Genomic DNA, 27,554 nt, shown 5'->3' with positions numbered 1-27,554 from the left:
CCAGCTGAAGGTTTTGCAGCAAGTTGCTCAGCGTAGGTACACTACATTTCATTCATTACATATATATAAGCTTTTCTTCATGTGGGATTTGTGCAAATACTTGCACAGATTCCTTATCTGCAGAAGCTTGCTCCTAGCAAGTTGTTAAGCTCATTAATAAGGCAGAAGGAAGATCACGCTCCCATAATTTCCAGTTAAATTATTATAGAGTGCACAAAATCCTAATTTTACTGCAGTCCAAGGCAAAACTCCCACTGGTTTAATGGGGCCAAAATGGCACAAAGTTAATTTCCCAACACAACATAAAATTTGGAAAATCTCCCAGAGGAGTGAGTCTGGACCTCAGAAGAGGAAAGAAAGTCATTGCCTCAGAAAGGCAAATTTTGTACCTTACTGTAAAGATGTTTCTAATGAGGCAGCCACTAGAATAAGGAGCATTTCCATGATACATAGAATATGTGTTTGATTAATGAACTAATAGAATACAAATTTCTGTTATACACCTAGTTTTGACATCACCAGAATGAACTGGGCAACTTTTCTTCCTCTGAGGGCAATCATGCACATATTCACTTTCACTGGGACTATTTAGGCCCACAAAGCATCGGGGAAATGTTTGGGTTTTAAGTAATATCATAGTGAAAAGAGACCGCTTGGGTTATGTGAAAAGAACAATGCCAGGCAATGTCATGGAGAGGAATATTTGTGAAGCTGATATTCAGTGGTCAGTATCTATTTCAGTTACTTTAATAAAGACTGATTCAATTCAAGCAGCATCCAATCATCAAGTGCCTCTTTGCCTGTAGTTTAATTAAATGCCCATTCTTTGGTAGGTTTCCTACTTATCAGTGATGAAACATCAGAACAATAATTGCTCAGGAAATTTTGCACAGGCAGGTGAGAGCTGCCTCTCTTTTGTAATGGTCCAGTGAGGCCACAGAGGACTTTGTTCAGCAGGGCCAGGAAAACATTAACCTAAAACATGACAGAAAAGGCGGACAGATCTTCCAGTAAGTAGGTTTTGAAAACAAGTTGAACTGAACCCTCTTTTCATTACATAAATTCTCATCCACCAAAGGTATGACGCATGTTTAAACCAAACACCATGAGTTTCCAGCTGCAATCCATGAGGATTTTTGTGGAAGAGTAATAGCAGGGTGTCCACTTTCTATAACCACTGTCGCAAATGCGTATACACATGGTGGGAGTGAAAGGAAACCCAACAAAGACTCTATGAAAGCAGTAGTGTGGGTCCCTGCTGAAGGTGCTCCAGTGATAGTAAATCCAGCTTTCCACTTAAGCCTCTTGATGCACTTGCAACCCAAAATAAAATCTGCAGATGCATACCTGAAAAGCCAGGGGTGAGGAGAAGAGCCTCCTTTCTTCCCTGCTCTCTCTGCTGCCCCTCAAATTCTCCCTCCTCAGGACTGAGATTTTTATGGCCTCACTGTCAGAACAGCAAAGAGAGGAGATGCTGGTTGTAGGAAGATGCGGCAAGGGAAAAGTGAGCACAGTCCAGTCCATGTTCCAGTGCATTTATAATTATTTTTGTGAAGTGGAACAGCTCCATCCATCCAGACCCTGTGACATGCCATGAGCCCGTTCCTAATATACGTAGGCTTGGTTCAGGATGGTCAAAACCTGTTTCAGTCGCCTTCCCTGGGGCTCACATAGGCAAAAAGCAAAGATTACACCTCTCTCCTCCCCCCCTCCATTGTATTTTTTAAGTTATTATTTTTAATTATCCTCAGACCTCAGAGCCAGGCTTTGTGAATGCAGATGCTAAGCAGACAGGGCTGGACAGCAGCTTCCAAGCAGCAGAACCTGTTGTCCCACCTCAGCCAGCCTAGGCAGTGACGCACTGGGTACAGGGAAAACCCTTCCTTAACCAGCATAGGGAGATCATAGAATCACAGAATGGGTAGAGTTGGCAGGGACCTTAAAGATCATCGAGTTCCAACCCCCCTGCCCTGGACAGGGACACCTCCCACCAGACCAGGTTGCTCCAAGCCCCATCCAGCCTGGCCTTGGACCCCTCCAGGGATGGGGCAGCCACAGCTTCTCTGGGCAACCCTGAATTTCTTCCTGGTATCTCATCGAAATCTCCCCTCTTCCAGTTTAAAACCATTACCCATTGTGCTGTCACTATACTCCCTGACAAAGAGTCCCACACCAGCTCTCCTGTAGGCTCTCTTCAGATACTGGAAGGCTGCTATAAGGTCTCCACAGAGCCTTCTTTTCTCCAGGCTGAACAACCCCAGCTCTCTTAGCCTGTACTCACAGCAGAGGTGCTCCAGCCCTCTGAGCATCTTTGTGGCCCTCTGCTGGACCTGTTCCAACAGGCCCATGTCCCTTCTTTGTTGAGGACTCCAGAGCTGGACACAGTGCTCCAGGTGGGGTCTCACCAGAGCAGAGTAGAGGGGCAGAATCCCCTCCCTCACCCTGCTGGCCACTCTTCTCTTGATGCAGCCCAAGATGAGGGTGGCTTTCTGGGCTGCCAGAGCACATTGCTGGCTCATGTTGAGCTTCTCATCCACCAACACCCCCAAGTCCTTCTCCTCAGGGCTGCTCTCCAGCCATTCTCTGCCCAACCTGTATTTGTGCCTGGGATTGCCACGTCCCATGTGCAGGACCCTGCACTTGACTTGGTTGAACTTCATGGGATTTGCACGAGACCACCTCTCAAGCCTAAATCTGGTAAACAAAGCCTAAGATGTGGTAAATTAACCCCATGAGGCCAGTAGTCTGCAGTGGCTCCTCTGTGCATCCAACATTTGCATTTTGTTGCCTCTTGAGGGCTGGCACAGGGGTAGCTGCTAGGAGCTCTGTACATAGCTGGGCACAGGACTGCACAAAACACACCAGAAAATAACTTCTTGCTTTAACATAGCTATGTTGACTTCTGCTAACAGTAGTTAGTAGCAGTAAAAAGCCATCAACCAGATTTTAGCTGCAAAAGTCAAGGGCCTGTCTGTGCTTCTCCAGGGAGTACATCTGTTGACTAAAAAAGTCAAAGCAAATGGGGACACTCTAAGAGCAGAAATGAATACTGACGCCTTTGGAAAATTTTGAAAATCCATTTCTCCCCTTTCTAAATCTTTTTTATTCATACACACACAAGTTGAAGTAGTCTTGCATGGTAGTTCAACACTGGAAAGGTACTGGCCATCCCTTATTTTATATAAAATGACTTAATTTTAGCCAGAAGGGGAGTAGAGGAATATTTTTGCTAATTAGGTCTGAAAATGATTTACTTTAGATAAGTGACTCTCTCTTTTGGGAATCAACGGACAGCCTGAAAGTGGTGTTACATCACGCTTCTTGGGCCTCTACCAGATTCAGGGCCCAGATAAGAAAAATCATCTGGCTGCACTGTGTCATGGCTTGGCTGGTTGTGAGCACCTCTCGTTTATACCTCAGCAAGGTATAAATAACAATGTCATGATTGAAAACATCAGGGCTTCCTCCATCTCATCAAAGTGGGAAGAGGGAATAGTTTTGTGTAGCTATAGATTTCCAGCTGCTTAATTAGTGTTTACAATATCTCTCCTATGCATATAGCCATATGCATTTCATTCCCTTACTTGCTTGTTTAATTTAATCAATTGTTACACACCTGCTTTCACTTACATTATTGTTTTCACGAGTATTATCTGCAGCATAACAAATATGAAGCAACATTAAAAGTAATTAATCTTTATCCTTGAAATGTTTCTTTTGGAGTGATATAATTAAGAACGCAAGCTATAAAAATAATTAGATACCAAGTTTATGCCTTAAACCACCAATAGATACATAACCTTCTTTTGAACAGTACAAGCAGATTTGAACATAGATGCACAGAAAGGAGAAGTAAGAAAACTTCTAGAACACTTCATAGAAGATTGGAAAAAACCCTTTCCTTATGCTGAACGGTGATGCTCTATTACTAAATGGTGGGAAGAGACAGCTTCAGAGAATATCAAGCGAGTATCTCCTAAGCCATACCAAAGAGAGGAAGGTAGGTCCCTCTTCCTTTTACAATGGAGCTTATGCCCAAGCACAGATAGTACTGTATGCCACTTACTTTCCTAATAAGATAAAGAGTGACACATCCAGCTAAATTCCTAGACCTCCTGCAAAAATACCACATAGGTGTTTGGGGTGTTTTGGTGGTTTGTTTGGTTTGGTTTTTTGGTTGTTTTTTTTTTTTTCTCTCCTTTTAATGCTTTCTGCTGGTGCCAAGCAGGCCACCTAGAAGTCAAGCAGAGCCCAGGTGGTGGCCTCAATCACCATCTGCCTCCTGCAGCACTGGGCTCTCCCACAAACCACCCCCCTCCCCCAAGAGGGGATGGTGAACTCATCCCAGGGCACCCTTAAAACCAGTTTATCGACTCTCCTTTCCACTCTGGAAAGCATAACCCCCAGCAAAAATTGTTGGGGGATATGGTGTAGGGGAGAACTTTAGAGTAGGGTAGATGGTTGGACTCGATGATCCCAAGGGTCTCTTCCAGCCTAGATGATTCTGTGATTCTATGAAATATTAAGAAGCAATGTTAGCCAGAGTTTCACATACTTGCTGTTACCTGATAAACTAAATTGGCAGCATGGGATTACTGCCTGAGCAGCACTGTGCTCCTAGGCTTTTTGGCGTTGCTACCTGTCTCCCTCCGAGACCCTTATCCTCTTTCCTTGCATGATCTAAAGAGGGTAATTAATGTATTCCCCCAAAGGGCTTCAGTTACTAGGACAGCAATTTCACCCTGTTGGATTATCCCTTCCCCCTATGGACCCAGAGAGGAACAATGTAATGCAAAAGAAGAAAGTCAAAGAGAACACAAACTAAGGTGAGGATTTAAAAAAGTTATTATTTTATTTTTCCTTCAAATTTGCCTGCCTTCTTTTTTTTTTTCAATGTCTGGTAATCCCCAGTGAGTCTGACATAAGTCCCTAACTTGTCTGGTTTCTGCAGAACAGAACATTGCCAGATGACAGCTCGCGCTTCACTGATGATGTTCTGTCATCTATCAGTGCTAACTATGTATCAGTGTCTGTCTCTACAGCCTTTTTAATAGGTACTTTATTATTTTGACACATTTTCTTCCCTCTTGTTAATCTTGGGATTAGCAGTGACATGTCTAAATTCATGCTTAACTGTGTTAACATTATCCCTCTTGTATTTAATTTGCTGCGATCTCACACTGTAGCTGCTGAGCAGAAGGCCAACACGTCCTCTCGCTTAAATATTGCCATTGAGACTCTCTGAGGTTCTCATTGTGGGATCTAAAGCTTTACCTGGCAGGTTGGCTACAATACAGAGCACAAAAGACGACTGAATCCGAGAGGATATGACATAAAAATCAGTGGAGCTCCCTTGGCAGAAGTAAAGAATAAGAGTAAAGGAAAAGTAAAACCATAAACTAAGAGGAAAACAGTAACACGAAAAGTGCCTGCACAGTCATACAGCACAGGGGGAAAATAATTTATCCATCTGCCAGTCCTAGCCAGGATCTGCAAACTTGTTCTTACCTTGCTCTGCTGATGTCCATCCCTGGCTTTTTTTCACCGTGGATAGGTGTCTACTGTCCAGGAGCTGCATCAGGTGGGCAAGCAGAGTCTGTGACCTTCCCTGCGTTCCTTGTGGATTCCCAGGAAAGCCCAAACACTCTCTCCCAATAGCCATTCTGGTACATAAGCATATCCCATAGCATAGGGACCCAGGCTTCCCACTGTCCCTCTTTGCAGCCACCCATCCATCTGACTGCATTCCTCTTGCTGCTTTTCTCCTCAGTCCTCTCTGTTTCTCAGAGTATTTCTTTCTTCCTCCTGTCTTCATTCTAGTCCTGTATCTTTTGCCAACCCCATGTCTCCTCCTTCTTCCATTTTTTTTTTTCCACTTAGATAAGGAGAAGAGACTGTACATTGTCCGTAACACCTCCAGTGACAGTAGAGGAATACGTGTAATTGAATAAAGACTTGGATTTGGTAACCGTTGAACTTTTCTCTCAGAAAAGAGAACACAACTTGACGCAGAGCAGTTGTTTGGAGGTTATCATTCTTCTGCTCAAAATTCAGAAGGATTCTTGGTTCTTTTCTAGGAGATTTAAGGTGGGAGAGGGCAACTGCTTCAGCCTCAGCTCTTTTCAGTGAGATTGGAGAATAGCAGCAGAAATGAACAGCTGTAATAAAGCTGACTGTGTAAATTGGACTGTAGAAGAAAATCCCCTAGAATTTCCAACACCTTCAGAAAGAAATGTACAGAATTGAAAAAACAGAAACCTTTTGCTGCTATCCAGCTAGATTTGGGTGGAAAAGATCAAGAGGATAGAGCAACTGCCTGGAGAGTGAAGGCTAAAGGGACTGGGGCTCTTCAGTTTACACATAGGAGAATCCACAGGGTTATAGAATCAGCAAAGTGGCAGAGAAGATGAATGCAGACCATTTTTGCATCAAATCCTGCAGTTCTAGAGCTAGAGACCGTACATCAAAAGTAAGAGATCAACTTAAAACTGATAAAACAGGGTAGTTTGCATGGCAAGTAGTGAATTTCTGCACTGTTTCCATAGGTAATAGCAGAAGTTCATGGTAGGAGCATATAAAAAGCCTTAGACATGTTAACAGGGAAGGCAGGCTAGTACCTCTGAGTGGGGATGTTGGATTAGGTGACCTCAAGAGGTCCTTCTCAAGCAATCTTACTGTGACTCCGTAATATTAAGAGATGTTAACAGGGTCAGGCAGAAACATACACTCTAATGTCCCTTATATAACTGTTGTGGCTGCTGGGGACATGCGAGGAAGCCAGCCTCCAAAAAGTAGCCAAGGTCTCCCTGAAAACCATTTCCTAGTTTTCCTGTCAAAGATATACCCCTCTCACAGGTGGTATGGCCTGTAGCCCGTTTCTTATGTTCTTAAACCCTGGGTGCTATGTCAAGAACTTGGATAGCCCTCAACTAACCATTCCTCTGTGCTTTGTCCTAATCTGACTGTGGTCCTTAACTCCTTTGCTTGCCTGTGACCCTGAAATGCTCGTAAGTGTCCTTAGGAAGAGCAATAAGTAAATTCATTTCCCTAGGTTTTCTGTGCGAGGGTTAAATTAGCTTAATTATTTCATTGAAGGACCTCTGTATTGGACCTTTGGGCTACCTCTAAATAGACAAATTGCACATGCTAACTTCTGCTTCATCCCTCCTTTGTCTAGTGTCAGGCCTTGCGCTTCATTACACCTACCCCAACTGTTCCTCTTTCTCTATTTCTCTCTCAGTCTGCCCCTTGTTTTCAGATTCCCCTGTCCCATCCACAGCTAGAAGATTTCCCCATGCTGCTCACAAGGCTCTTTACTCACCTCTTGCCTGGGTGGCAGTCAGCCCAGCTGCTGCGTGCTTTGGCAGCAATTGCTTGCCGGTGCCCATCCCTGAGGATGAGCTTACTAGCCAGGCTGGGTACAACCTGCTGACCCCATGAGGCTGTTGCATCAGCTCCCAGAATGACATTTCTTTGGCACCAGCTGCTCCAAATTACCCTGGACATGTCACTCCAGCTCCCCTCCACCCCCAGCCCCACATACACACTCTCACTCCTCCATGGAGTTCAGCAAGAAACCCAAGCCCCAGAAAGGCACCTCTTGCATTTGCCTGGCCTGGTTTGGGATGACTCAACTGCCCTTGCTTCCACTTCTCTATTTGTTAAATGGAACAAGGATGTAAGGAGTCCAGGCTACCCTGCTTCCAGCACACTCTGCTCCCATTAGAGCAACCCTAGATCTGGAGCAGCTCTCCTGATGTAACAAAAGTAGCACGTTATTTTATTTCCTTGTGGATCAAAAAATTAAGGTCAGTGGAGCCCTTCTGCAGGACACTACAGAAGTGTCACTGATACAACAGGCCCTAGTTTTCAAATAATTAGCTATGGGTTTGGGTTTTTTTGTTTTGCCTTAAGTGACTGAGACTGTTTCCTACTCCACATAATTTCTCTTCCTGTCAGTAGCTTAGAAAAACCTCCATAAAATCCAGGCAACCTTTGAAAAGTTAATTCACCAGCAAGATAATCCTTAACTACAGACTTTACACACACACACCTTGTTTCACAGTAGAGCTGCAATAGTTTGATTTGAGTTGTCTATTGGAAAGAAAGCTCTACGTGTTGTGAAAGGTGGATCTTACTGTACTTTCACAAATTGGGAGCTGACATAAAGCAAGTTCCCAAGAATTCATACAGTGAAATTGAAATGTCATGGAGCACAGGAATGTTGAGATGGGCAGCACAGTTTTCTTCACCAACCCTCACCCTCTTCCTTTTTGGTACTGCTGGCAGCCTGCCACCCTGCTTTACCTAAAGTCCCTCTAATAAGTACTTACTACAGCTGTTCCTGTGGGCAGCTGACTAAGCTGAGAGCACAAAAGAGCAGAAATATTTTACCAGTCTGTATTTGCAGAAGCCTTTTGCAGGTGACAGGGACAGAGCTTGCAAACCATATGCAGAAAATACACATATGGACATCTTCAGGTGAGGTCCCTTCACACTCCCTTTGGATAAGGAGTGAGAAAAAAAACCAACTCCTTAGCTTCTAACTTTCAGTTTCTTGTGCTTCTTACCTCAATCCTATTCTGTGACTACCATTAACTATAAGGTCTAATGTCTTAACACACTGCTTTTGTATTTTAATGTGAGAGGGGGGAGTGGAAATCAGGTGTTCTGCATTATTTGTCATGGTAATAAATGTTTTCCATATTAAGGTTGAGTAGCCTCAATGGGACACATCTGTGTCCCTCTTACTAACTGTGACCTGTGCTAATTGAGTGAGTGATGTACCCATTGAAAGAAAATAGAAAAGAAGGAAATTAAGATGGATGAATTCAAATGCACCTCTCCAGTGAGGTGAGAACTGCGTAGTTTCACTTTCCTTTAATTCCTGGAAGTCTCAGATGTTCTCATTCTGAATTTTCCCATTTGATAGGAAATTTGCCGTTTTGTTCATATTTCAGCCTCTTTTACCCATATCCATTTTTACAGGGAAGATCAAAATTTTGTTTCTGGAGCAGAAGCAGTTAAAACAATCAACAGCCTTATAAAGTGGCACTGCAGCTGCTTCTTAAGTAGCAATGGATCTTAATGAAAGGCTGCTCATAAAATTATTATTGCAGCAGCAAGTAGAGGTCCCAACTGATATTCGGCCCCTATTGTGCTAGGCGCTGTATGAACACATTAGGAGAGAATAACTTCTCTGCAAGGAATTTAAAACCTCATTAGATAAGACAGGAAGAAGCTGTGCCAGGAATAAGGGTCCCCACGGGGTAAAGGAAAGAGCTCTGGTCACAGGGAGAACACATGCTAGAGCTTGGAGTAAGACCCCAGGTTCTTGCCAGTCAGGCTCACTGTCAGCCCTCCAGGAGAGCGTAATTCCTATCTAGCAGCTCAGGACCATTTTCACAGAATCACAGAATTGAGTTGGAAGGGACCTTAAAGATCATCGAGCTCCAACCCCCTTGCCCTGGGCAGGGACACCTCCCACCAGACCAGGTTGCTCCAAGCCCCATCCTATTGCGTGAGGCCAAAATTTGAGGCCGCCTTTTTTCCAAATACGAACTCCAGTCCTGCACAGGGAAAGCCACAGGCCTGTCCTGGGGCACCTGCTCGCCGTGCTCGGGGAGGCAATCTGGAGGCAGCCTGCCCGAAGGGCACGGAGCGGGGCTGTGCATCCAGCCAGAGGCCAGCACCAGGATGAAAACAGCTGTGACCGTGGTATTTGTCTGTCACACCCCCTCTTCCCCGAGCCCTGCCTTCTCCTCAGCCAGTGTCAAATCTTCTTTGGACTTGAGGTTGGAAGGGGCTGAACTCCCAAGGTACTACTTTTCTTGGAGTCTGTTGGCAGCATTGACAATTAGGCAGCTGATGCATTAACATGCCAGAGAGGCTATGATGTTTATTCATGTGCTGCTCTCGAGGGTTTATTGAATTGATGCCTGGTAAAGCAACTAATGGGAGCCCTTGGCAGGGTACCTTAGATGGATTTCCTTATTATCTCTCTAGATTTTATACTCTCTAGCAAAATCAATATTCAAGCTGGTGCACAATGCAGCCTCTTTTAGCTTCAGGGTTTAAAGATTTATGAGGCATCAGGGAAAACCAATGAAGGCAAAAGACAATGACAAAAGAAATAAAATCCAAGTGACACAAATTGCTACTGAACCAGGGCGGGCAAAAGCAAGTTTTGGATTTTCTATCTTTGGTAGGGAACCATTTTTCAATTGACCTCTCCCTGCCTGCCCCTCTCCCTTCCTGCCTCCTGCACGTAAGGCTGCTGTTGTCCTTGCCCTCCAGAGACTGTGACCACAGCAAAGAAAGTGCTGAGCCTTTAACAGGGAGTTACAAGGATTTCAGGTGGCAGTTTTGGGTTTCTGCAGGCAAGAGATGCCAAAAGAGGAAAGAGAACCACCGCTGTAACATACCTACACCCTGTGCATCTTACACTTCTCCATAGCAGGTCTGATCTATATTGCATGGACCTCTGTGGGGCTTCAACAGTCCTGCGAAACAGAGCAAATAGTTCTACCTATTTCAATTTTGGAAAGGTGGGAGGAAAACTGCCTTTTGTTCAAATACTTCCATTTCTTTTTTTTTTTTTTTTTTTTTTTTTTTTTTTTTTTGTGAGGCATTCTGCAGTGTCACAGAGTCAGTTTTCTTCAGATTTCAAACTTGCAAACTGCCTAACACTAATGCTTTTCACGAGTAATGTAGTCGTCATCCCTTCCTCCCCATATACAATATGACCCACTGCCTTGTGAGCTTGCAAGCTGATTTGTATGGTTCTAACTAGCTAGATTAGGATACTCAGGTACGTTATAATTTCATTACTTCCGTGGAGTTATTGAGATTCTCACCATATTTGCTTATGACTGCCCTAAAGGGGCATGATAGAGTTTAAAAGGCTGATAACACCATGAGGTTAAGCGGGTGCACGGCTGGCTCCCACACTGACCAGTGCCACCCCTGAACCTTCCTGATGACAAAATTGCTGTATATTTTCTTTTCTCCCACATCTTCAACAGAAGCATTATGAGGCTTAGTTCAGCCATCCTTCAAGAGATCTTCAGCATTGGCACCCTTGTGCATCCTTCACCATGCTCTTTATTTGCCTTCCTCCACAAACTGAGGTACAACATCTGCAAGTGCAGTTCATAAGTCAGTGGAGGGAGAAAACACTAAGCCAAATTTGTTGCTTGTTCCACCAAAACTTAGGTGAAGGACGCTTTGGTCCTGTTGCATGCTGCCTGAAGGTACCGTCACAATCACAAATCTTGACACATAAACTCTTAAACACTTGATAGTGTGGAAGTGGTGTACAAATCCCATGCAGGGTCTCAAGAAAGGGGCAAGTTTCAACCAGTAAATTTCATGGTCCAGCAGGCTCTGGAGGATCTTGTCAGTTCCTCTGCTATGTACCTCTCTTCCCCAATCATTTTATTACTCTGAACATCTGTGGAAACGTGGAGGTGCAGGGAGCCTGGAGGCTGCTCAGCATGTTTGACTCCATTTTCTTCTTAAACATGTGCAAATGCTACTTCTATTTGCACCTTCCCAGGGCTGTGATTTTCAACACCAAAGCCTAAATGACACCTAAGATCCCTCCAGAGCATTAAACAAACAAGCCAGTAGGACATCTCACAGGCTGGGAACTGCTAAATTGAAAGCAGTGGTACAAGCTGCACTGCTTTGAAAATGAACCGGTTGAATTTCTTCACTGTGATCCAAACCTGAGAGGTCTTTTCTCTTGTCTTTTTCTGCATGAACCCAGGCTCTGCGCATACCCCAGAAAACCAAACCAGGATTCTGATTCAAGGCTTAAAATGTAGTACATCCTGTGTTTCTAGTCTCATTTTGATTTTAATTCAATTTATATGAACCCAGGGGACTACCCATAGTAATAGTTTGACAGAGTGGGTGTTTAACATTTTATGCACTGTCGGTGAGCTTCTGATTTCTGGGTGTTTAACATTTTATGCACTGTCGGTGCAGAGCTTCTGATTTGTTCCCAGGGCTGTGATTTTCAACACCAAAGCCTAAATGACACCTAAGATCCCTCCAGAGCATTAAACAAACAAGCCAGTAGGACATCTCACAGGCTGGGAACTGCTAAATTGAAAGCAGTGGTACAAGCTGCACTGCTTTGAAAATGAACCGGTTGAATTTCTTCACAGTGATCCAAACCTGAGAGGTCTTTTCTCTTGTCTTTTTCTGCATGAACCCAGGCTCTGCGCATACCCCAGAAAACCAAACCAGGATTCTGATTCAAGGCTTAAAATGTAGTACATCCTGTGTTTCTAGTCTCATTTTGATTTTAATTCAATTTATATGAACCCAGGGGACTACCCATAGTAATAGTTTGACAGAGTGGGTGTTTAACATTTTATGCACTGTCGGTGAGCTTCTGATTTCATCCTGACAGTAGATACAAGCCTCATAAAATTACTAAAAGGCAAGTAGCCTCTTAGTAGCAAGTTAAAAGCTGGATCATGTTTAGGACTATACAAGGTATTTTGAGCTTAAGGATTAATATTGGTTGAAGAACTGTGTTAAAATAACTGGCTGTAAGGAGAATACCTACTAATGGTGTGTCTTGGGCTGTCTGGAAGTTCTGAAGTTTATTCTCAAAAGTAAGCCCTCTCCTCTTCCTTTTAAATGACCTTGCAAAGAACATCCCTATACAGTGTGATTGCCCATAGGAGCATGATTTGTAGTCATAGAACAGCAAAATACATAGCGCGTGTCTTCAAAACATCCTTTATAAATGCCTGGTTTTCAGGACAGTCATCCCATTGCAAATGAAACTGCTGTGATCAGAACCTTCTATAATGCAATATTTTGTTCATTTGTTTCTGTGATACACCATGCATTTCAGGGGAAAGGCCACAATGATTAAAACCAAAATCCATCAGTCTGTCCTCCATCAGTCTTTTCCTTCTGCTGAATCATTACCTAAAGAATTTCTGAAAGATTTCTTCAGCTGGAAAAAAAAAGGGAAAAAGTGTTATTTTCTTTGTATGTTGAGGGAATGACCAAGACTAGTCTTAAGAGGATATGGGTACAAAAGATGACAAAACACAATCTCAGATATTTCAGTTCCTTGTTCCTCACTGTCTATGGTTCTCCTTCTTTGAACAGCGTGCTAAGGAACCTGATTCTGCTTGATAAATATCAGTGGTAATGTCAACATAAATCAAGAAACTGGTATAAGATTACAATAAAAAGCATTGCCTCCCATGGTGTTTACATGAAGTTTACACAGAATTTAACCCTAATTATTCATTTAATAGAACAATCAATCCTTTAAAAACTGGGGCATGTGCTTAGGTGGAAGAGACCATTAAATGATAAGGCAGCTATCTAAGATATTTTCTAGGCATATTTTATATTTTAAAACGCAGGCAAACAATTTTTTTTGGTTACATTGTGAGATCAGATCAGTCAGAAATGCTGACTTCGAATTTCTTCAGAAAAACAAGAAACCTTCCAGTTCACTGCCTTTAGTGCCCTTGTAAAACTGGATAATTGTCTCTGCAAATTGAAGCCATAAATTACTAATTTCACATGGTGGGAGAGGACTGAACATACTAATTAGTCGAACAGTTGCATTCAAATTTAAGCAAGCCAGGCAAATACAATCCACATACTTAGATGTTCTTCTGTCTGGAGCACCTAGGTCATTGCCACAACCTACTGAGAAATATCAAAGCAGGGCTGCCTGTGTTGCCTGTGCACACTGCAAGTGCCCTCAAACCCAGGCTCCATCCCTTGGGATGAACGCAGGGCTGGGCAGGAAAGGGTCCTGCCCTGGGCTGTGGCAATGAGACACAGAAGAGTAAAACCACATTGCAGGTCAGCGATCCCTTCCACTTAAGACCATGAGGGTGAGACTGAAACATCGCCTTACATTGTGTAAAAATGCCTTAAAGTCCATTTTTGCTTGGGGACATCCTTTTGTTTCCTTTTTGCTGGCAGAGAGCTCCTGTGGGTCAGACCCGGCCGAATTTGGCTTAGGTGTTGTCCTGGTAGGAAAATGCACTGGGTGTGCACCTGACTGCGGGGCAGAGAGTGAGCCTGCTTTTGTTGTCACGTTTTTGCTAGGAGCTCCTGGGAGCACCATGTTTGAGCACCCACTTTGAGGATGCACAGTGTCAGCAGCATCTGAAAACGCTTGTTTATTCTGGGCTTTTCTTTCTCCCTTCCAATCAGAGAGTCCGAGCTCGGAAAACAGATGGGATTGTTCTATTAGTAATTGGTCCAGCTGCTGCAGAGAAAATAGAAGGAAAAGCATATTGCAGTAATAAAAATATAATGAAAGGAATCAAGCAGGATACACAAGAGTATATGAAGCATACCTGCTTCTTCTGCTTGGTCCAAAGAAGACATGCAATATCTGGCAAAGGAGATGTTGCCATAAAAATGAGGAGAAAAGCCTAAAGGCCATTTTATTACAACAGACAGATCTAATTGCCAAATGGAAAATCTCCAAATGGACTTTAATCAGAGACCATTGCAGTCTTCATCCTCTAACCCAAGTTTATCAGGGAAGAATCAAAGACAAGTAACCAATCCCCTGGTCATGTTTTCTTTACCTTTCCTTATGAAATGGAGAGCTGGTCCAGAAAAAAACAGTAACAATATATCAATTGGCTGACTGCCTATCACTTTATTCTGGAAATCCCAGGACCTTTGTAGAGCAGAAGAGAGTACAGTTACTTCTGTAATTATTGGCATTTTCCTGGTGATTGAGCTCAACAGCATAGTCAAAGAGAAAGAGAGCCAAAGACGTAAACTGTAAGTCTGCTATCGGAAATCCTCTTATTCTTGGCAGACTTTATTCAGGTGTACCTCAGAGCTAAGACTTTCAACACTGAATAGCAGGACAGACTTTAAACTCTTCCCACATGATCCAGAGTGGTGGCTTTTGCAACGTACCATAAGGATGTCCTCCCTGACCTGCCAAGCTTGATTATTCAACTGAAGTTCCAGCTCTGCAACCTCCTGACGAACGGCTTGCCGTAGGAGTTGCAGGTGTCTGCCTTCCTCCCTGTAGGGAAAGCAGTGACAACATAGTGAGTGAGCAGTGAACACCCTCCTCTTCCTCAGCCCCAGCATAACACCTTTATCTCCCTCTGTTGTGTTGTTAGGTTTTTTTACCCATAATCATAGGATACCTTACAAAATAATAAATAACAGGCCTTGTCTGCTTGACTTCCATTTCTTTGATTATCCCAGTTCCAAGATTAAACACGTTGTAGTTGCAGAGCCAGCTTGAGTCTGGGGAAGTTTATCACTTCTGATTTATCACCAGCACAAAGACTGCACAAATGCCCTACTTTCAGGCAGCTCAAGACTGGAAGCCCATAGTAACTTTTTGTGAACCTGAAGGCTTTTCAGTAATCCGTGTGAAGTTGGGCTGAGTCCATGATAAACTAGTTCAATCTTTCCTGTATCGTCACCCTATTGAGCATGGGCACTTATGTATATGGCCTAAAGGGACTGATTAGTCAGAGATCACTCCCACCTCCTTCCCTGAACCCAGCATTGTCCTGGGACATTGAGCTCCAGCTGACTGAGGTCTGTTCCTGTAATCCTATGTTAAAACATAGTAGTTGCATACTAAAAATCTAGCCTCCATCTATGGAGCAATCTTCCCTTTCAAAATGCTCATGTTTAAGAGCCTTGAACAGTGTGGAGAGAGACTGGACAAAAATCACATCACAATACATTTCTCCTCTACTTGCGGGATGCCCACAGCTGCACCTCACTGACCAGTAGACCTCGGGTAACACAAGTGACCAGACACACTGCACGTGCCCCACGGGCTGTTGCTGATGATAGCTTTGGATTTAGGTAAGTGTGTTGGGGCTGCCATTACCTTCCTTCATCTGGCATCATGCCGGAACATAGGGCCTGCTGTTCGGTCAGGTGCTGTTCAATCTCATCCAGATTCTCCTGGAAGTGCTGGCAGGACCTCTTCATCACTTCTATTTCATGGAGGGTACACTACACAGAAAAGCAAGACAATACCCCACTTGGCTACTTTTCTTTGAGCATTTCCATGTCAAGTGCATTTGAAGCTAACAGCCCGAAGGGCATGGGTACCGTTCTTCTAGCTCCCCTAGAAGAGCGATAAAATAGTAGTCAATGAGTGAGAAAAGGCGTCCCAGTTCACCATAAGGCACTGACTCACTGCCATCTTGTGGCAACAGCAAGATAGCTGACAAAAGGCACTAATGCTGTTCAATATACTGCTCAAAGACAAGACATTGCAGATTTATATATTCAATGATGTGGCAGCATAAAATTCACCGCTTTCACTTCCCAAAACCTTTATCTAATAATTTCCCTCCCCGATTTGTACAACAGTTCAAGTTTCATTTCCTTATGAAGAGCAAAGAGAAGAGGAAAAATGGACCAAGAGGTACGCTGCTCCTTCCACGTTACTCGCAGGATGCAAAAGCCACTCCTGACTCCCTTTCTTCCTTTCTTCCCCAGTACATTCTGAGTCTTTCACAACTTTTGGTAACTCTCAGCAATTCTGAACAAAGAAATAAAAAATCTGCTGACTTTTTGCTATCAGTATTTTTATTGCAATTACTCATCTTAGTGGAACTTTAGATTTAATGCAAGCTTTTTATTCTACCATGGGAAAATGGTTTGAGGCTCTGGGAAGTCATAATTCGCTTTGATTTAGAGTATTTTGGCTTTTGGCATCTATCTTGGTGTTCACAGTTAGTCTTTAATAAACACTAAGTAATATAGCCTAAATGAGTTCTCGGTAAAAGAGAATTATGCTATATCATTTCTGCAGTCCAATAAGTTACTCAGTTGCTGTAACCCAGCTGATTCACAGGAACTCACTGAAACTCATTCTCATATCTCAGCTCTTCATTTGACCTGTAAACTTTATCACCCAGTTCACAGTAACCATTTTAAGACTGAACTGCTGTACATAAGTCACTAAAAGAAGCAGCCCGTCAAAACTGAAGGTACACAGATAGGTTTGCCATTTTTCTCTTGATGGGAATGCTTCTTTCCTCACCCATTTTCTAAGTTACATTCCCAAGATACGCGTCACTAAAGAAGCAAGCGTGGCAGGAGAGGAGAGGAAAAGGCAGCTCATACATTTAGCTCGCAAGTGTGTCGGCTGCCTATGGGTATGAAGAAACCTACTCACCGGAGCAAGATGGCGAGTTGCAGCCTCCTGTAAGAGCATCAGCATTTTCAAGAGCCGCAGCTCAGTGGCAGCATAGTTTGAGCAGCAGCCCCCAGGGTTCTGGGGAGAGATGGCCACAGGGAAGGTCCATGGGCAGCAGCTGGGGGAGCAGCAGCAGTGACAGCCCTGTGCACCCCTGGCGCCAGAGGCTTCACCCCAGTGGCGTGACCTGTATTGGCCACAGACCATGGTGTCAAGAGAAGCTGATTTTTTCAGGTGAGCGTGATGTGGATGAAGCAGCGATGGCCACCTGAGCTTCCCGGCACAGATGCCAGTTTGGCTGGAGTCTTCAGTGGTCTGCTTCATGCTGCTCTTTGAAGGTCCAGGGTCTGACTGTATGGGAGGATCACCCTCAGGGAAGTCCACAGCATCTTCCCTAGCAAGGGTGTCACTAAAAGGAGCATTTTGCCCTATGCACTCCACCCTTGAAATAAACTCCAGCCCTGAAGGCACCTGAACAGTAACAGATTTCAGAGGAGTAGAAACCATTTCATCAGTTGGGACAGTGTCTCCCTGTTTGTTATTACCTAACATCTCCCCTGTGCTTCCAGTCTCTCGATTGTCAGATGAACTTAATCCAGGCTCTTCTGCTAGGCAGGAGGGGTGCCTCTGAGGTTCTTGCATAGAATAGCTTGAGGCAGAACTGCTCCCACTTTGTGCTGCTGAGCCCTGCTGTGGACTTTCTGGGAGCTCTGTTTGGGAGGAGCATCTTGTATTTTTTGAATCGTCATCTGTTTTGCAGAACTTCTGGCTGTTTGTCACCTCATTCACTGCAAGCAGGGTACTACCTTTGCTGACCACTTCCACACCCCACCATGATCCTTTAACATGTCCTGTACAACCTCCATGGGCACTTTCATGACGTGCAACTCCAACATCCTTTTCAGTCAGGCACTTCTCACCTTCATTTTCGCCTCTGATTTTGTTGTCACTGATGACTGCAGGGTTTATATCAATCAGTTCAGTGAAGGCTACATTCACCTTTTTGTGTCCTGTCCTAAAATATAGCTGATGATCAAATTTTAAGCAGCTAGGATCTCCTTCATCCTGACTATCACTCTGAAAACAAGGACTACGCTCCTTTATGCACTCCTCTTTTCCTGGTAGCTTTCTTCCAGTTTTATGCTCCTTCATGCCTACATCACAAAACTTTTCTTGTACAAAACTCTGTGGTTCAGCTTTACAGGCCTCATACTCTCCATTTTCTGCAGTCAGGAGCAGATGAGTCTCTTCTCCCTTGTCACTGCCTGCTTTTTTTGATCCGGGTGCTGGCAAAATGCTCTCGGAAGATGTGACGAAGACCTTAGCAACACAATCATCTAGCTTTTGTTGAAAATCTTGATTTAACATCAGAAACTCTGGCCTGTATGACACAGCTGTTTCTTGATTGCAGATATCAGAAATAAAGTTGATCTTTCCTGACAAAGATGTATTCTGAAGGGAAAAAAAAAGGAGGAAAAACAATAAAGGAAGGAAGAACTGAAATATTATACCTGTTCTATCACACTGGTTTGCCCATCACTATTTGGCCTTGGGCACCACCAGGCCCAGAGGCGTCTTAAAATACGTCTTTAAAGATCTTTAAATGCCCAGTGAACCAAAGAATCAAAGATTTTTGTAATACTTCTTCTCTAATGCCTTGCACAAATCTTGCATTAATGTGGTGAAAGAGTCGCACAGAGTTCTGAGGCAAGCTTCTTGCCTTCTGAGCTTTTCTAGGAGGATGAATTTGTTTTCATGAAGCTTTCACCACTGCATGATTATTATTTTTTTTAATGTTACTTGTGCCAGAGTTACAGAGTTTTCATAGACCTACCAACAACTATTGCTCATTTCTTACCTGCAAAACTACAGGTTCTGGCATCTCCTCCATGAACCCACTGCTGTCTGACTGGCAGCTGCTTGTTCTTGTCACCATCACCTCTACTGGGGAAAAAAAAAAGGATAAGAAAAATTAGAAAGAAAGGCAGAAAACAGTACCAGGTCAAAATGAATATAAAGCTAAGAAGGGGCACTTTAAGTGTATATTTTTAGAAATATTCTTGATCCTGGTCAGAAATCTGCAATATTGCTACAACAAGAAAAAATAACAACACATGCTCAGGATAGCTACTGCTGATGTTACTAAGCATTGACTTATTCACCAGCTTAATTGTCACCTGCAGATTTTAGATTTTTATTTATTTACACAACATGCACAATATAAATAACCTATAAAGCAGCCAACCACTAGTTTTACTCTGCTAAAATTAATTACTTTTGACTGTTAGAACTGGTTCAGACCAAGTCTCATTCATACCTGTTGAAGCGGTTTTGATGGCTTCAACCAGGTGACTCCTTCAAGGAAAGGGAGCTGCCCTAGCCTTTCCCTAGACCAGTTGGTCTCTGAGGCACCATCATCTTTGTTGTTTTTTGGTCTGAGAACAGGAAATCGCAGTAACAAGCAGAGAAGATGGGGAGTTGCATGGCAAGATAAAGGCAAGAGGGAAGATATTCTAGATTTACACCAGACAAGGTTTTTAATCTAGCCACCACATCATCTGACTAAATCAATTCTTACCCCAATTTTAGCAATTAAATTACACCATTAGCTATCTGATTTAATGAATAAAAGCCAACCCTTTTCAAAAGACATGACTGATGTTAAACCCTCAGTTATCCTGTACATCCCAATACCTTTCAGCCCTTGGATAACTTGCACTTTCAGATAACCTCCATTCTCAGATAATGCCCTCATCTGGCACCACAAGAAAGGAGCTGGTGGAACAGGCTGAGGGATTCTGCTGAGGGAAGGAAGGGAAGGAGACTGAAACGGTCTGGATACACTTCCCTTCTTCTTCCCTACATACATAATGTTTTCTGAACTCTGAGACCTTTTATCTTCTGGTTAAATCCATGAAAATGTGACAAATCACCTAGCGGTTCTGAGACCTGAGTTATTAATTCTCATTTGTATGAATTGGAAAATGCAGGGAAAAAAGTCTACAAACTATGTTTTCACACATTATCAGACTATGGACTTTAATAAATGTATCTTAGGCATCAATTAATGAAAATCACACAATCTATTTGTATGCAGCAACTGTAAAATCAAAACCAGATATCATTTTGTGTTTTTAAATGAATTAGTTGCATTGTCACTCATCATGAGCACATCAGTCAGACACTTTCCTATTTCGGATGAGAAATATGTGGTTCCCATCTCACACATCAAAAAATCTGCAGTGATGTTTCTGAAAATTGCCTGTTTTGTGGGTGGTCTCAAAAAGTCATCCTTGCAGTTTCCCACAGATGACATCATGGTTCAGCTTCTCCCACAGGGAGACTGCTCTACAGATTCTCTAAACTTTTTTAAAGCTGCTTCAGTTACCCATTGCATCTTTCCCAGCTGTTGCTTCCAGTGTGTCAGTCTGACCTGTAGTTTTCTGTACATAAAAATGAAGAAAGAAAGGCTTAGGAAAATTTTGAAAAGCAGAAATGTTTCAGCTGCTGCAGTTCCAACTGGTTTGAGACTCAAATTATTTGAGCCTCAAATACTCAGTTGTATCCTCCAATCATAACAACTGACCTTCAAGCTTTAAAGTTTGCAGAGTTAAACGACTAAATTGTCAGCAGATTACCTAGTGTTTTAAGGTGCCTGTTTTTCTCCTGAGACATGCAGGATACCAAAGTATCTAGCATGTTACTAGCAATTACATGTAGGGAAAAACCCATAACTCTTAATGGAAGACTAATTGCTGTGAGAATTTGTCTTCTGATCTGGTCAAAACCAGGCAGCTGAAGTCAGGTTTGACCCCTTTATTATGATAAATGCAATGAGTCTGTTCTAACAACACAGTCGATTGTGTTTGTGTATTGCAACCACACAGCCCTCCCACCCATGTTTATATTCACGCACTAGCAAAAGTAATACCCAAAACATGCGATGGTGGACTCTGGGCTAATCTTTAGACACAAGGTAAGACCTTAAAGACTGGATGAAATGTCTGCACACCAAGTTAATAGCACTGCAGTTAGCCTACAGAAAGACCTCCATGTGTCTCCCTGGACCTGCCCTTTAAAGAGGTGTGATGTGCACTCTGCTATCAAGGAGTAAAGATGCAAGGTTTGTAAATAAATCAAGGCTTTCTGTGTATGCATTTAAAAATGGACCTAATGACCATTCTGAGCATAAATCCAGATTCTACAACTTTATGTTAGCAAAATAGAAGCTTATAAAAAAGAAGAGAAGTACAGTAGAGGGAGAACCATGTTAATCACAGTTCACCTGTTCTTGTTACTCTGATTTCCTGTCCTCAGACCAAGTAATCGCCTTCACCTGAGACAGGCGGCTAATTTGCACCTACCTACATATTAAATGTGTAATGAACTAATAATACTCCTAGAATGCATGTTTAAATTCCCCATATAGTCAGTGCAAAGCGATGTCTCAGAGGGTCTGAGCTGCAATTCTTTTCCAACCACATTCAGATGCCTAATTTAATCATTACATCCCACACTGACTTGCAAGATGCTACCCAGCATGCCAGGCCCTGTTGAAGGTAGGCAGGTGAAGATAAGATGAGATGGTTCTCTAAATCTGTAACGTTATTCAAAGCCAGTCAAAATTCCCTTGATTTCACTGGAAGTCTGAAATTAAAAAAAGACTTAGTAAAAATTAATATGAGCCTCCGATTCAAGGTGGAGTAAAAAGCTATGAAGAGACTACCAAAGTGTCTCCATGAGGATTTCAAGCTGAACAACATGCTCCTGGGACAAACATGGAGCAGGGCTGGGCTGGGAAGGCAGGTGACACTGCAGGCTGAGGCTGTGCTGATGCTAGACTAAACATGACGGCCTTTTCAATTTGAGTCAGCTCACTCTCATCTTATGTAAATATAGTTTGATATAATGTCTGTATACCAGGGCCAAGTAACGTTTGCATAATGGCAGGCAGCATTTGCATACCAAGGAAACTGTTTTGGGTGGGGAGTGGGCCAGTCTATCGCTTCATTTCCTCTTAGTGTCCCAAACAGCAATTAAGTGAGTCTGCAAATTAGACCATGCCTGATGCTGTCCTGAGGAGGAATAGTTTCCCTCTTTGTGAAATTTTCAGCAATGTTAATAGCTTGCCAGTGGTAACAGTCCAGTTTTTCTTGACAGGCTCTAATCCTCAGTGAGGAGACCCCCAGCCCAAGTTTCTACTAGGAGATAGACTTTTTGCAGAGGTCCAAAGCAGGTCTTTCCTACGTTTCCTAGGACAAATTCCTCTATCTACCAGGTTCCTGGTGTTTTCTCTCAGAATGGACTGGCCTCTAAAGCCCTTGACCTAATGGCCAAAGTCACCGTAGGATCACCACTTCTTCACAGCAACAATTCCTTATGTTTAAATCAACTAAGTCTTTAAGCAACTGGAAGATCGTCTTTAGGAGGGATACAAGTTGGCCAAAATCTACATGGATTATTTTGATATTTTTAAAATGCTCTTGCCTTTCTCTTTGAAATGTGCTTTTTTTCTTTTCTGAAAGAAACTACATTTTTTAATTTGAAGAAGAAAGATGAAAAAAAAAAATGGGCTAAACACCAGAACATTAAGCAAAACATATTTTCTTTTCTAGCCTACCCAAATTTCATTTTCCCCTGATCATTTGGTTCAGCCACAGAACCAAAATATCCATTATTCATATAGCTCTACACAGTTCTCCTAGTGTGTGGAGACACCCAAGCCTGTAGAGATTCGGCAAATACGTGCAGAGCATCACACCAAGGAAAGATAAAGTATGCTTGGAGAAGTAGAGACACAGACCAGTATTCAACTACGAACTAAAAATTACAACTCTGGTCCCTGTGTGGAGAATACATCTGGCTATGCTGGAAAGAGGAAACATGAAAATCGCCCCTGAAGACCTTGGTGAGGAAAACCTTGGCAATTCGCCTTTCTGTGCTAATTCAACTGGGGGAGTTTAGCTCCTGCATCCCATTTCTGTTCTGCCTGAATTTTAAATAAAAATAGGTCAGAGGAGCTCACTAATCAGGTTTCTGCTTCATTTTGTATCCTATAAGAAAGTACATGTCTTCCAAATCTCAGAAGTCCCACAGCTTTCCAGGCCTTTACTTGATCAATCCAAATTCATTAAGAGACTTTTTCTCTCCCCTTATTTGCATGCAGATATAGAGGCTCCCATCTTCAGCAACCATCAGTGCAGGAACTTTCTGAAACTAGGTTCACCATTAGTGAAAGACTATTCCCTAATTAGTTAAAAAATAAGCGGAGGAGCACTGTTCTCATTCCTCTGAAGACTCTGCAGCTGGCTTTCTGTGGACTTGGCTGCAAATAACACACTCTCTTTCTAGTTTCCAGCCTGGAGAATACTTGCAAACTGCAAAAGATGCCATGAGAGCTACTGCACTGCTTGTAAATAATACCACAATTTTTTGCATGCCTTTTGAATCACGTTAACATTGATGAACGTACGTCAGTAGTTGTTTTTCTATATCATTTGAGTATGTGGGGAGGCATAGGCAAAAAAGAACATTTGTGCAAATTTGAACTTTAAATTCACAAATTAAAAGCTGGACTGCTTATCCTGGCAAAGTAGAATGGCCAATTGCAGTCTAGCAAAGCTGTTCAAAATTTAGATTATTTTTTTTAGCTATAAATGTTGCTGTACATCAATGTAGATAAATATTTCTAAAACTGTCTGCTACATACATAGGACTAAATAATGCACAGAAGCTGCAATTTAGTCAGATATTTTGTAAAAGAAAAGGAAGCCTGGAGAACTTAGAATAAGACTTTCCTACTTCACTCTATAAGTAAAGGCATTTTGCAGTCTCTCTTGCACAAAACTCTCAAGGCTTTAACTTTATTACAGCTTAAACACTCCGGTTAAATTCAGCAGGGAAACTAGATTCAGGCTTAAAGCTATGCATAATATTCCCACACCCAGGGTTAAGTGGACATACACATCTCTCAGTGACTGGGCCTTAAAAAACACATCCATGGACAATAGTTGAATTCAATAGCAGCCGAACACACTAAGAGATGGGATGAAAGAAGATTACACCATGTCCACAGAAGTGCCAGAACTGAACAGATATTTTATTATGTTTTGGATGTTTTTTCTTGTCAAGTACAGGCATCAAGTACTAAAAGTGGTTGGTCCCCCGAAGCTGCTGAGCACTAAGACTCTAGCAGCAGCGAGGGTAAGAAGTGGAGGCTCTGACTCTCCAACACAAGGCAAAAAAAAGAAAAAATCAAGACTTTCTATCTTACATGGAAAAAAACGGACTTTCAAAAATACATTTTCAAACAGCACTTTCAGAACAGAAATGGGCTCGTTTTGGGTAGTTGACGGTATTCTTCCCATTTAGATGTTTCACTCTATCTTCTCCTGCTCTGCAAATTGGTAAATCGGGAGGTTACCCTTAGCAGCGCTGCCCTGCCTATGGCTTTGTGCAAAATGCTGTTGCAGGACGAGCTGGCTGTGCACTAGAGGAGTACATCAGCTGCATGGCACATCATGGATGGTCCAGTTTTATGATGGGAGAGCTGTTGAAGCATACTCCCCTCTCAGAGGACAGGCGCCACCAATTTTTAAGCATTACACTCCATGATACGGCCAGTAAGAGCTAATAAAACTCCACTGAAAATATGTATTCTGCATAAGCCACAAAGAATCTTTTTCTTTAGTGCTGTTACCCAGAACACTGGACTTTCTGAAGCTCACTCAACCTTGACGCACCACCAGAAATTATTTCATTCAACTTTCAGCATCTTGGGAAAAGAAACATTGTTATTCATATCAGTTCCCATGTATGTGGAGAAACTTGATCCTGTGTAAATGTCCCATAAAATCTGTTGTTCGCAGCATACCATTCTGTCTTTCCTTTAAGAAGTGGCGGCTCCCCCATAGGCAACTCCACCAATTACCAACTGTTTACTGTGAACATAAACATTTCAGATTGGATATTAGGAAATTTTTTTACACTGAAAGGGTTATTAAGCCTTGGAATGGGCTAATCAGGGAAGGGGTTGAGGCACCATCCCTGGAGGTATTTAAAAGACGGGTTGATATAGTGCTTAGAGACATGGTTTAGTGATGTGAGTGTGTTTTGGTTTTTTTGTTTGGTTTTTTTGTTGGTGTGTGGTTTGTTTTGGTTTGGTTTTTTTGTTTGGGTTTTTTTTTGTGTTTTTTTTTTCAGAGTTAGGTTGATGTTTGGACTAGAAGATCTTAAAGGTCCCTTCCAGCCTAGACGATTCTGTGATTCTGTGATTTAATTTAGTGCCACTGAAATCTCAAAGGAAAAGTCTATTCTTAGTCTTTTTTTTTTCTACTTCTCTGCAAAACTTCTGTAACACTGATTCACTTCCTGCATTGCAGAAATGGCAATGAACATGCAAACTGAGGTGAGGAACAACTCGTTTATAATTATTTCCTAGCCCAATGCAATACACAGTCCTTCACCTTGCCCGTAAGAGAGATCAGTCCAGAATATTTTGTCCCTGGAGCAGAGCTGCAGCACCGACCCCTTTCTGCGCAGCTACCTCTCGGTTTTTGCAGCGTTTCCAGAGCAGACTCACCAGATGGCAGCAGCACACAAACCACACGTGGTGCTTCCAAAGGCCGGCACAAACCAGAGTTTTTATCCACGTCCTTCCGTAAATTTTATTTTTCGATGACATTATAGCATAGATTAGATAAACCATCTTATTTGAATAGTCATATTATTTGAAAGCAAAAAATGCACCCCAAAATGCACCAGATGCAGCAAAAGCTCCTACTCTTATTCAAAACCAAGTGTAGCTATGAAATTTGTCCATCCCCTGCTCCCTGTGAATTGAGAAGGAATTTCACATCAATCATCTTACACAGTGTAACTGAGTGAAAATGCATTTTTAAAAAGCTCTACACAAAACATTTTCTATTATTAATTGTTTCTCACCGTGTCGGTAGGTGCTGTACGAATGAAACAAAAGAATAATCTATGCCCAGAAGAGATTACAAGGTGAACCAAATCTGCCTCCTCTGAGGGTTCTCCTTCTGCTCAGCAAAACCGAGTTGCCACAGCTCTCACTTACCCTGAAACGTTCTTCTCCCCATCACTTCAGTGACCACTGACATGTGGAGGAATCTGGGGGGAAAAGCCATGCAGCCCAGTGCCTGCGATGGCTTCACATGAGTGCAGGGAAGTTGCCCCCTGAGGAGGTGAGACAGGGCCGGGGGGATGAAAGGTGGCGGGCACATATGTTGTGCAACAGCTATGGTTATTTTGCTCCATCTCCACGTTCAGCCTGCAGTCCTTTGTACGGTTATCTGTGGGGTCTGGCTGTCAGAGCCATCGTTAGCAGGAGACATGTGCATAGCTCCAGGGGCGCTGGGAGTGCACCCACCGTGCTCCACAACCTCCTGTGCAACCTCCCACTCCTCCCCACAGAACCCTGGGTGCCCATGTGCTCCTGGGAGGACATCGGCCTAGATGCTCTCACAGAATCACAGAATCTTCTAGGTTGGAAGGGACCTTAAAGATCATCTTGTCCAACCGTCAACCTCACTGACAAAAATAGACACCCACACAACAAACAAGGAGCATCATCACTAAACCATACCTCCCAGCACTACATCAACCCGTCTTTTGAACACCTCCAGGGATGGGGCCTCAACCACCTCCCTGGGCAGCCCATTCCAATGGCTGATAACCCTTTCAGTGAAAAATTTTTTCCTAATATCCAGCCTGAACCTCCCCTGGCACAACTTGAGGCCATTTCCTCTTGTCCTGTCGCCTGTGACTTGAGAAAAGAGACCGGCCCCCACCTCTCTACACCCTCCTTTCAGGGAGTTGTAGAGAGCAATGAGGTCTCCCCTCAGCCTCCTCTTCTCCAGGCTGAATAACCCCAGCTCCCTCAGCCTCTCCTCATAAGACTTGTGCTCCAGCCCCCTCACCATCTTTATCGCCCTTCTCTGGACCCGCTCCAGCACCTCAATGTCTTTTTTATGGTAGGGAGCCCAAAACTGGACACAGGACTCAAGGTGAGGCCTCACCAGTGCCGAGATCTCTCAAGATATTAGCCATAAGCACTTGAAGGAACCAGGTCACGGAGCATTACAGACACGAACTGCGCTGGCCCAGAGCCTTGCAGAAATAGGCAGGTAGCAAATCTACATCCACTGCCAGAGCATCCAGCTTCTCCCCTCCTCCAAAGCATCCGAGGAAAAAGCAGTTTTGCACCAAGTTCCAGCCAAGTTTTTGGCTTGAGACTCAGTGTATAGTATGGTTATGTCTAGCGTGGTTGTGGCACAGCACAGTCGGCAGGCAGAGCACAGCAGCCTGGAGCGCTGCCCAGGCTCCAAAACCT

The 27,554-nt window shown here is 43.1% G+C and overlaps 1 protein-coding gene across 1 annotated transcript in view; it reads right to left on the bottom strand.

The window, feature by feature from the left end:
• Positions 1 to 12,922: 12,922 nt before the first annotated feature.
• CCDC129 (coiled-coil domain containing 129) overlaps positions 12,923 to 27,554 on the bottom strand; it is a 47,686-nt gene continuing 33,054 nt past the window's right edge. The window contains 6 exon segments of the mRNA XM_014949433.1: positions 12,923 to 12,979; positions 13,907 to 14,263; positions 14,935 to 15,046; positions 15,878 to 16,005; positions 17,180 to 18,652; positions 19,059 to 19,144. Of these exon segments, the coding sequence (XP_014804919.1) occupies positions 12,923 to 12,979; positions 13,907 to 14,263; positions 14,935 to 15,046; positions 15,878 to 16,005; positions 17,180 to 18,652; positions 19,059 to 19,144 (2,213 nt within the window).

Source organism: Calidris pugnax, unplaced genomic scaffold, assembly GCF_001431845.1.
Source record: "Calidris pugnax isolate Ruff unplaced genomic scaffold, ASM143184v1 scaffold124, whole genome shotgun sequence".
Lineage (NCBI taxonomy): Eukaryota > Metazoa > Chordata > Aves > Charadriiformes > Scolopacidae > Calidris > Calidris pugnax.
Note: the sequence above shows the minus strand (reverse complement) of the source record. Positions and strands in the feature narration are given on the sequence as shown.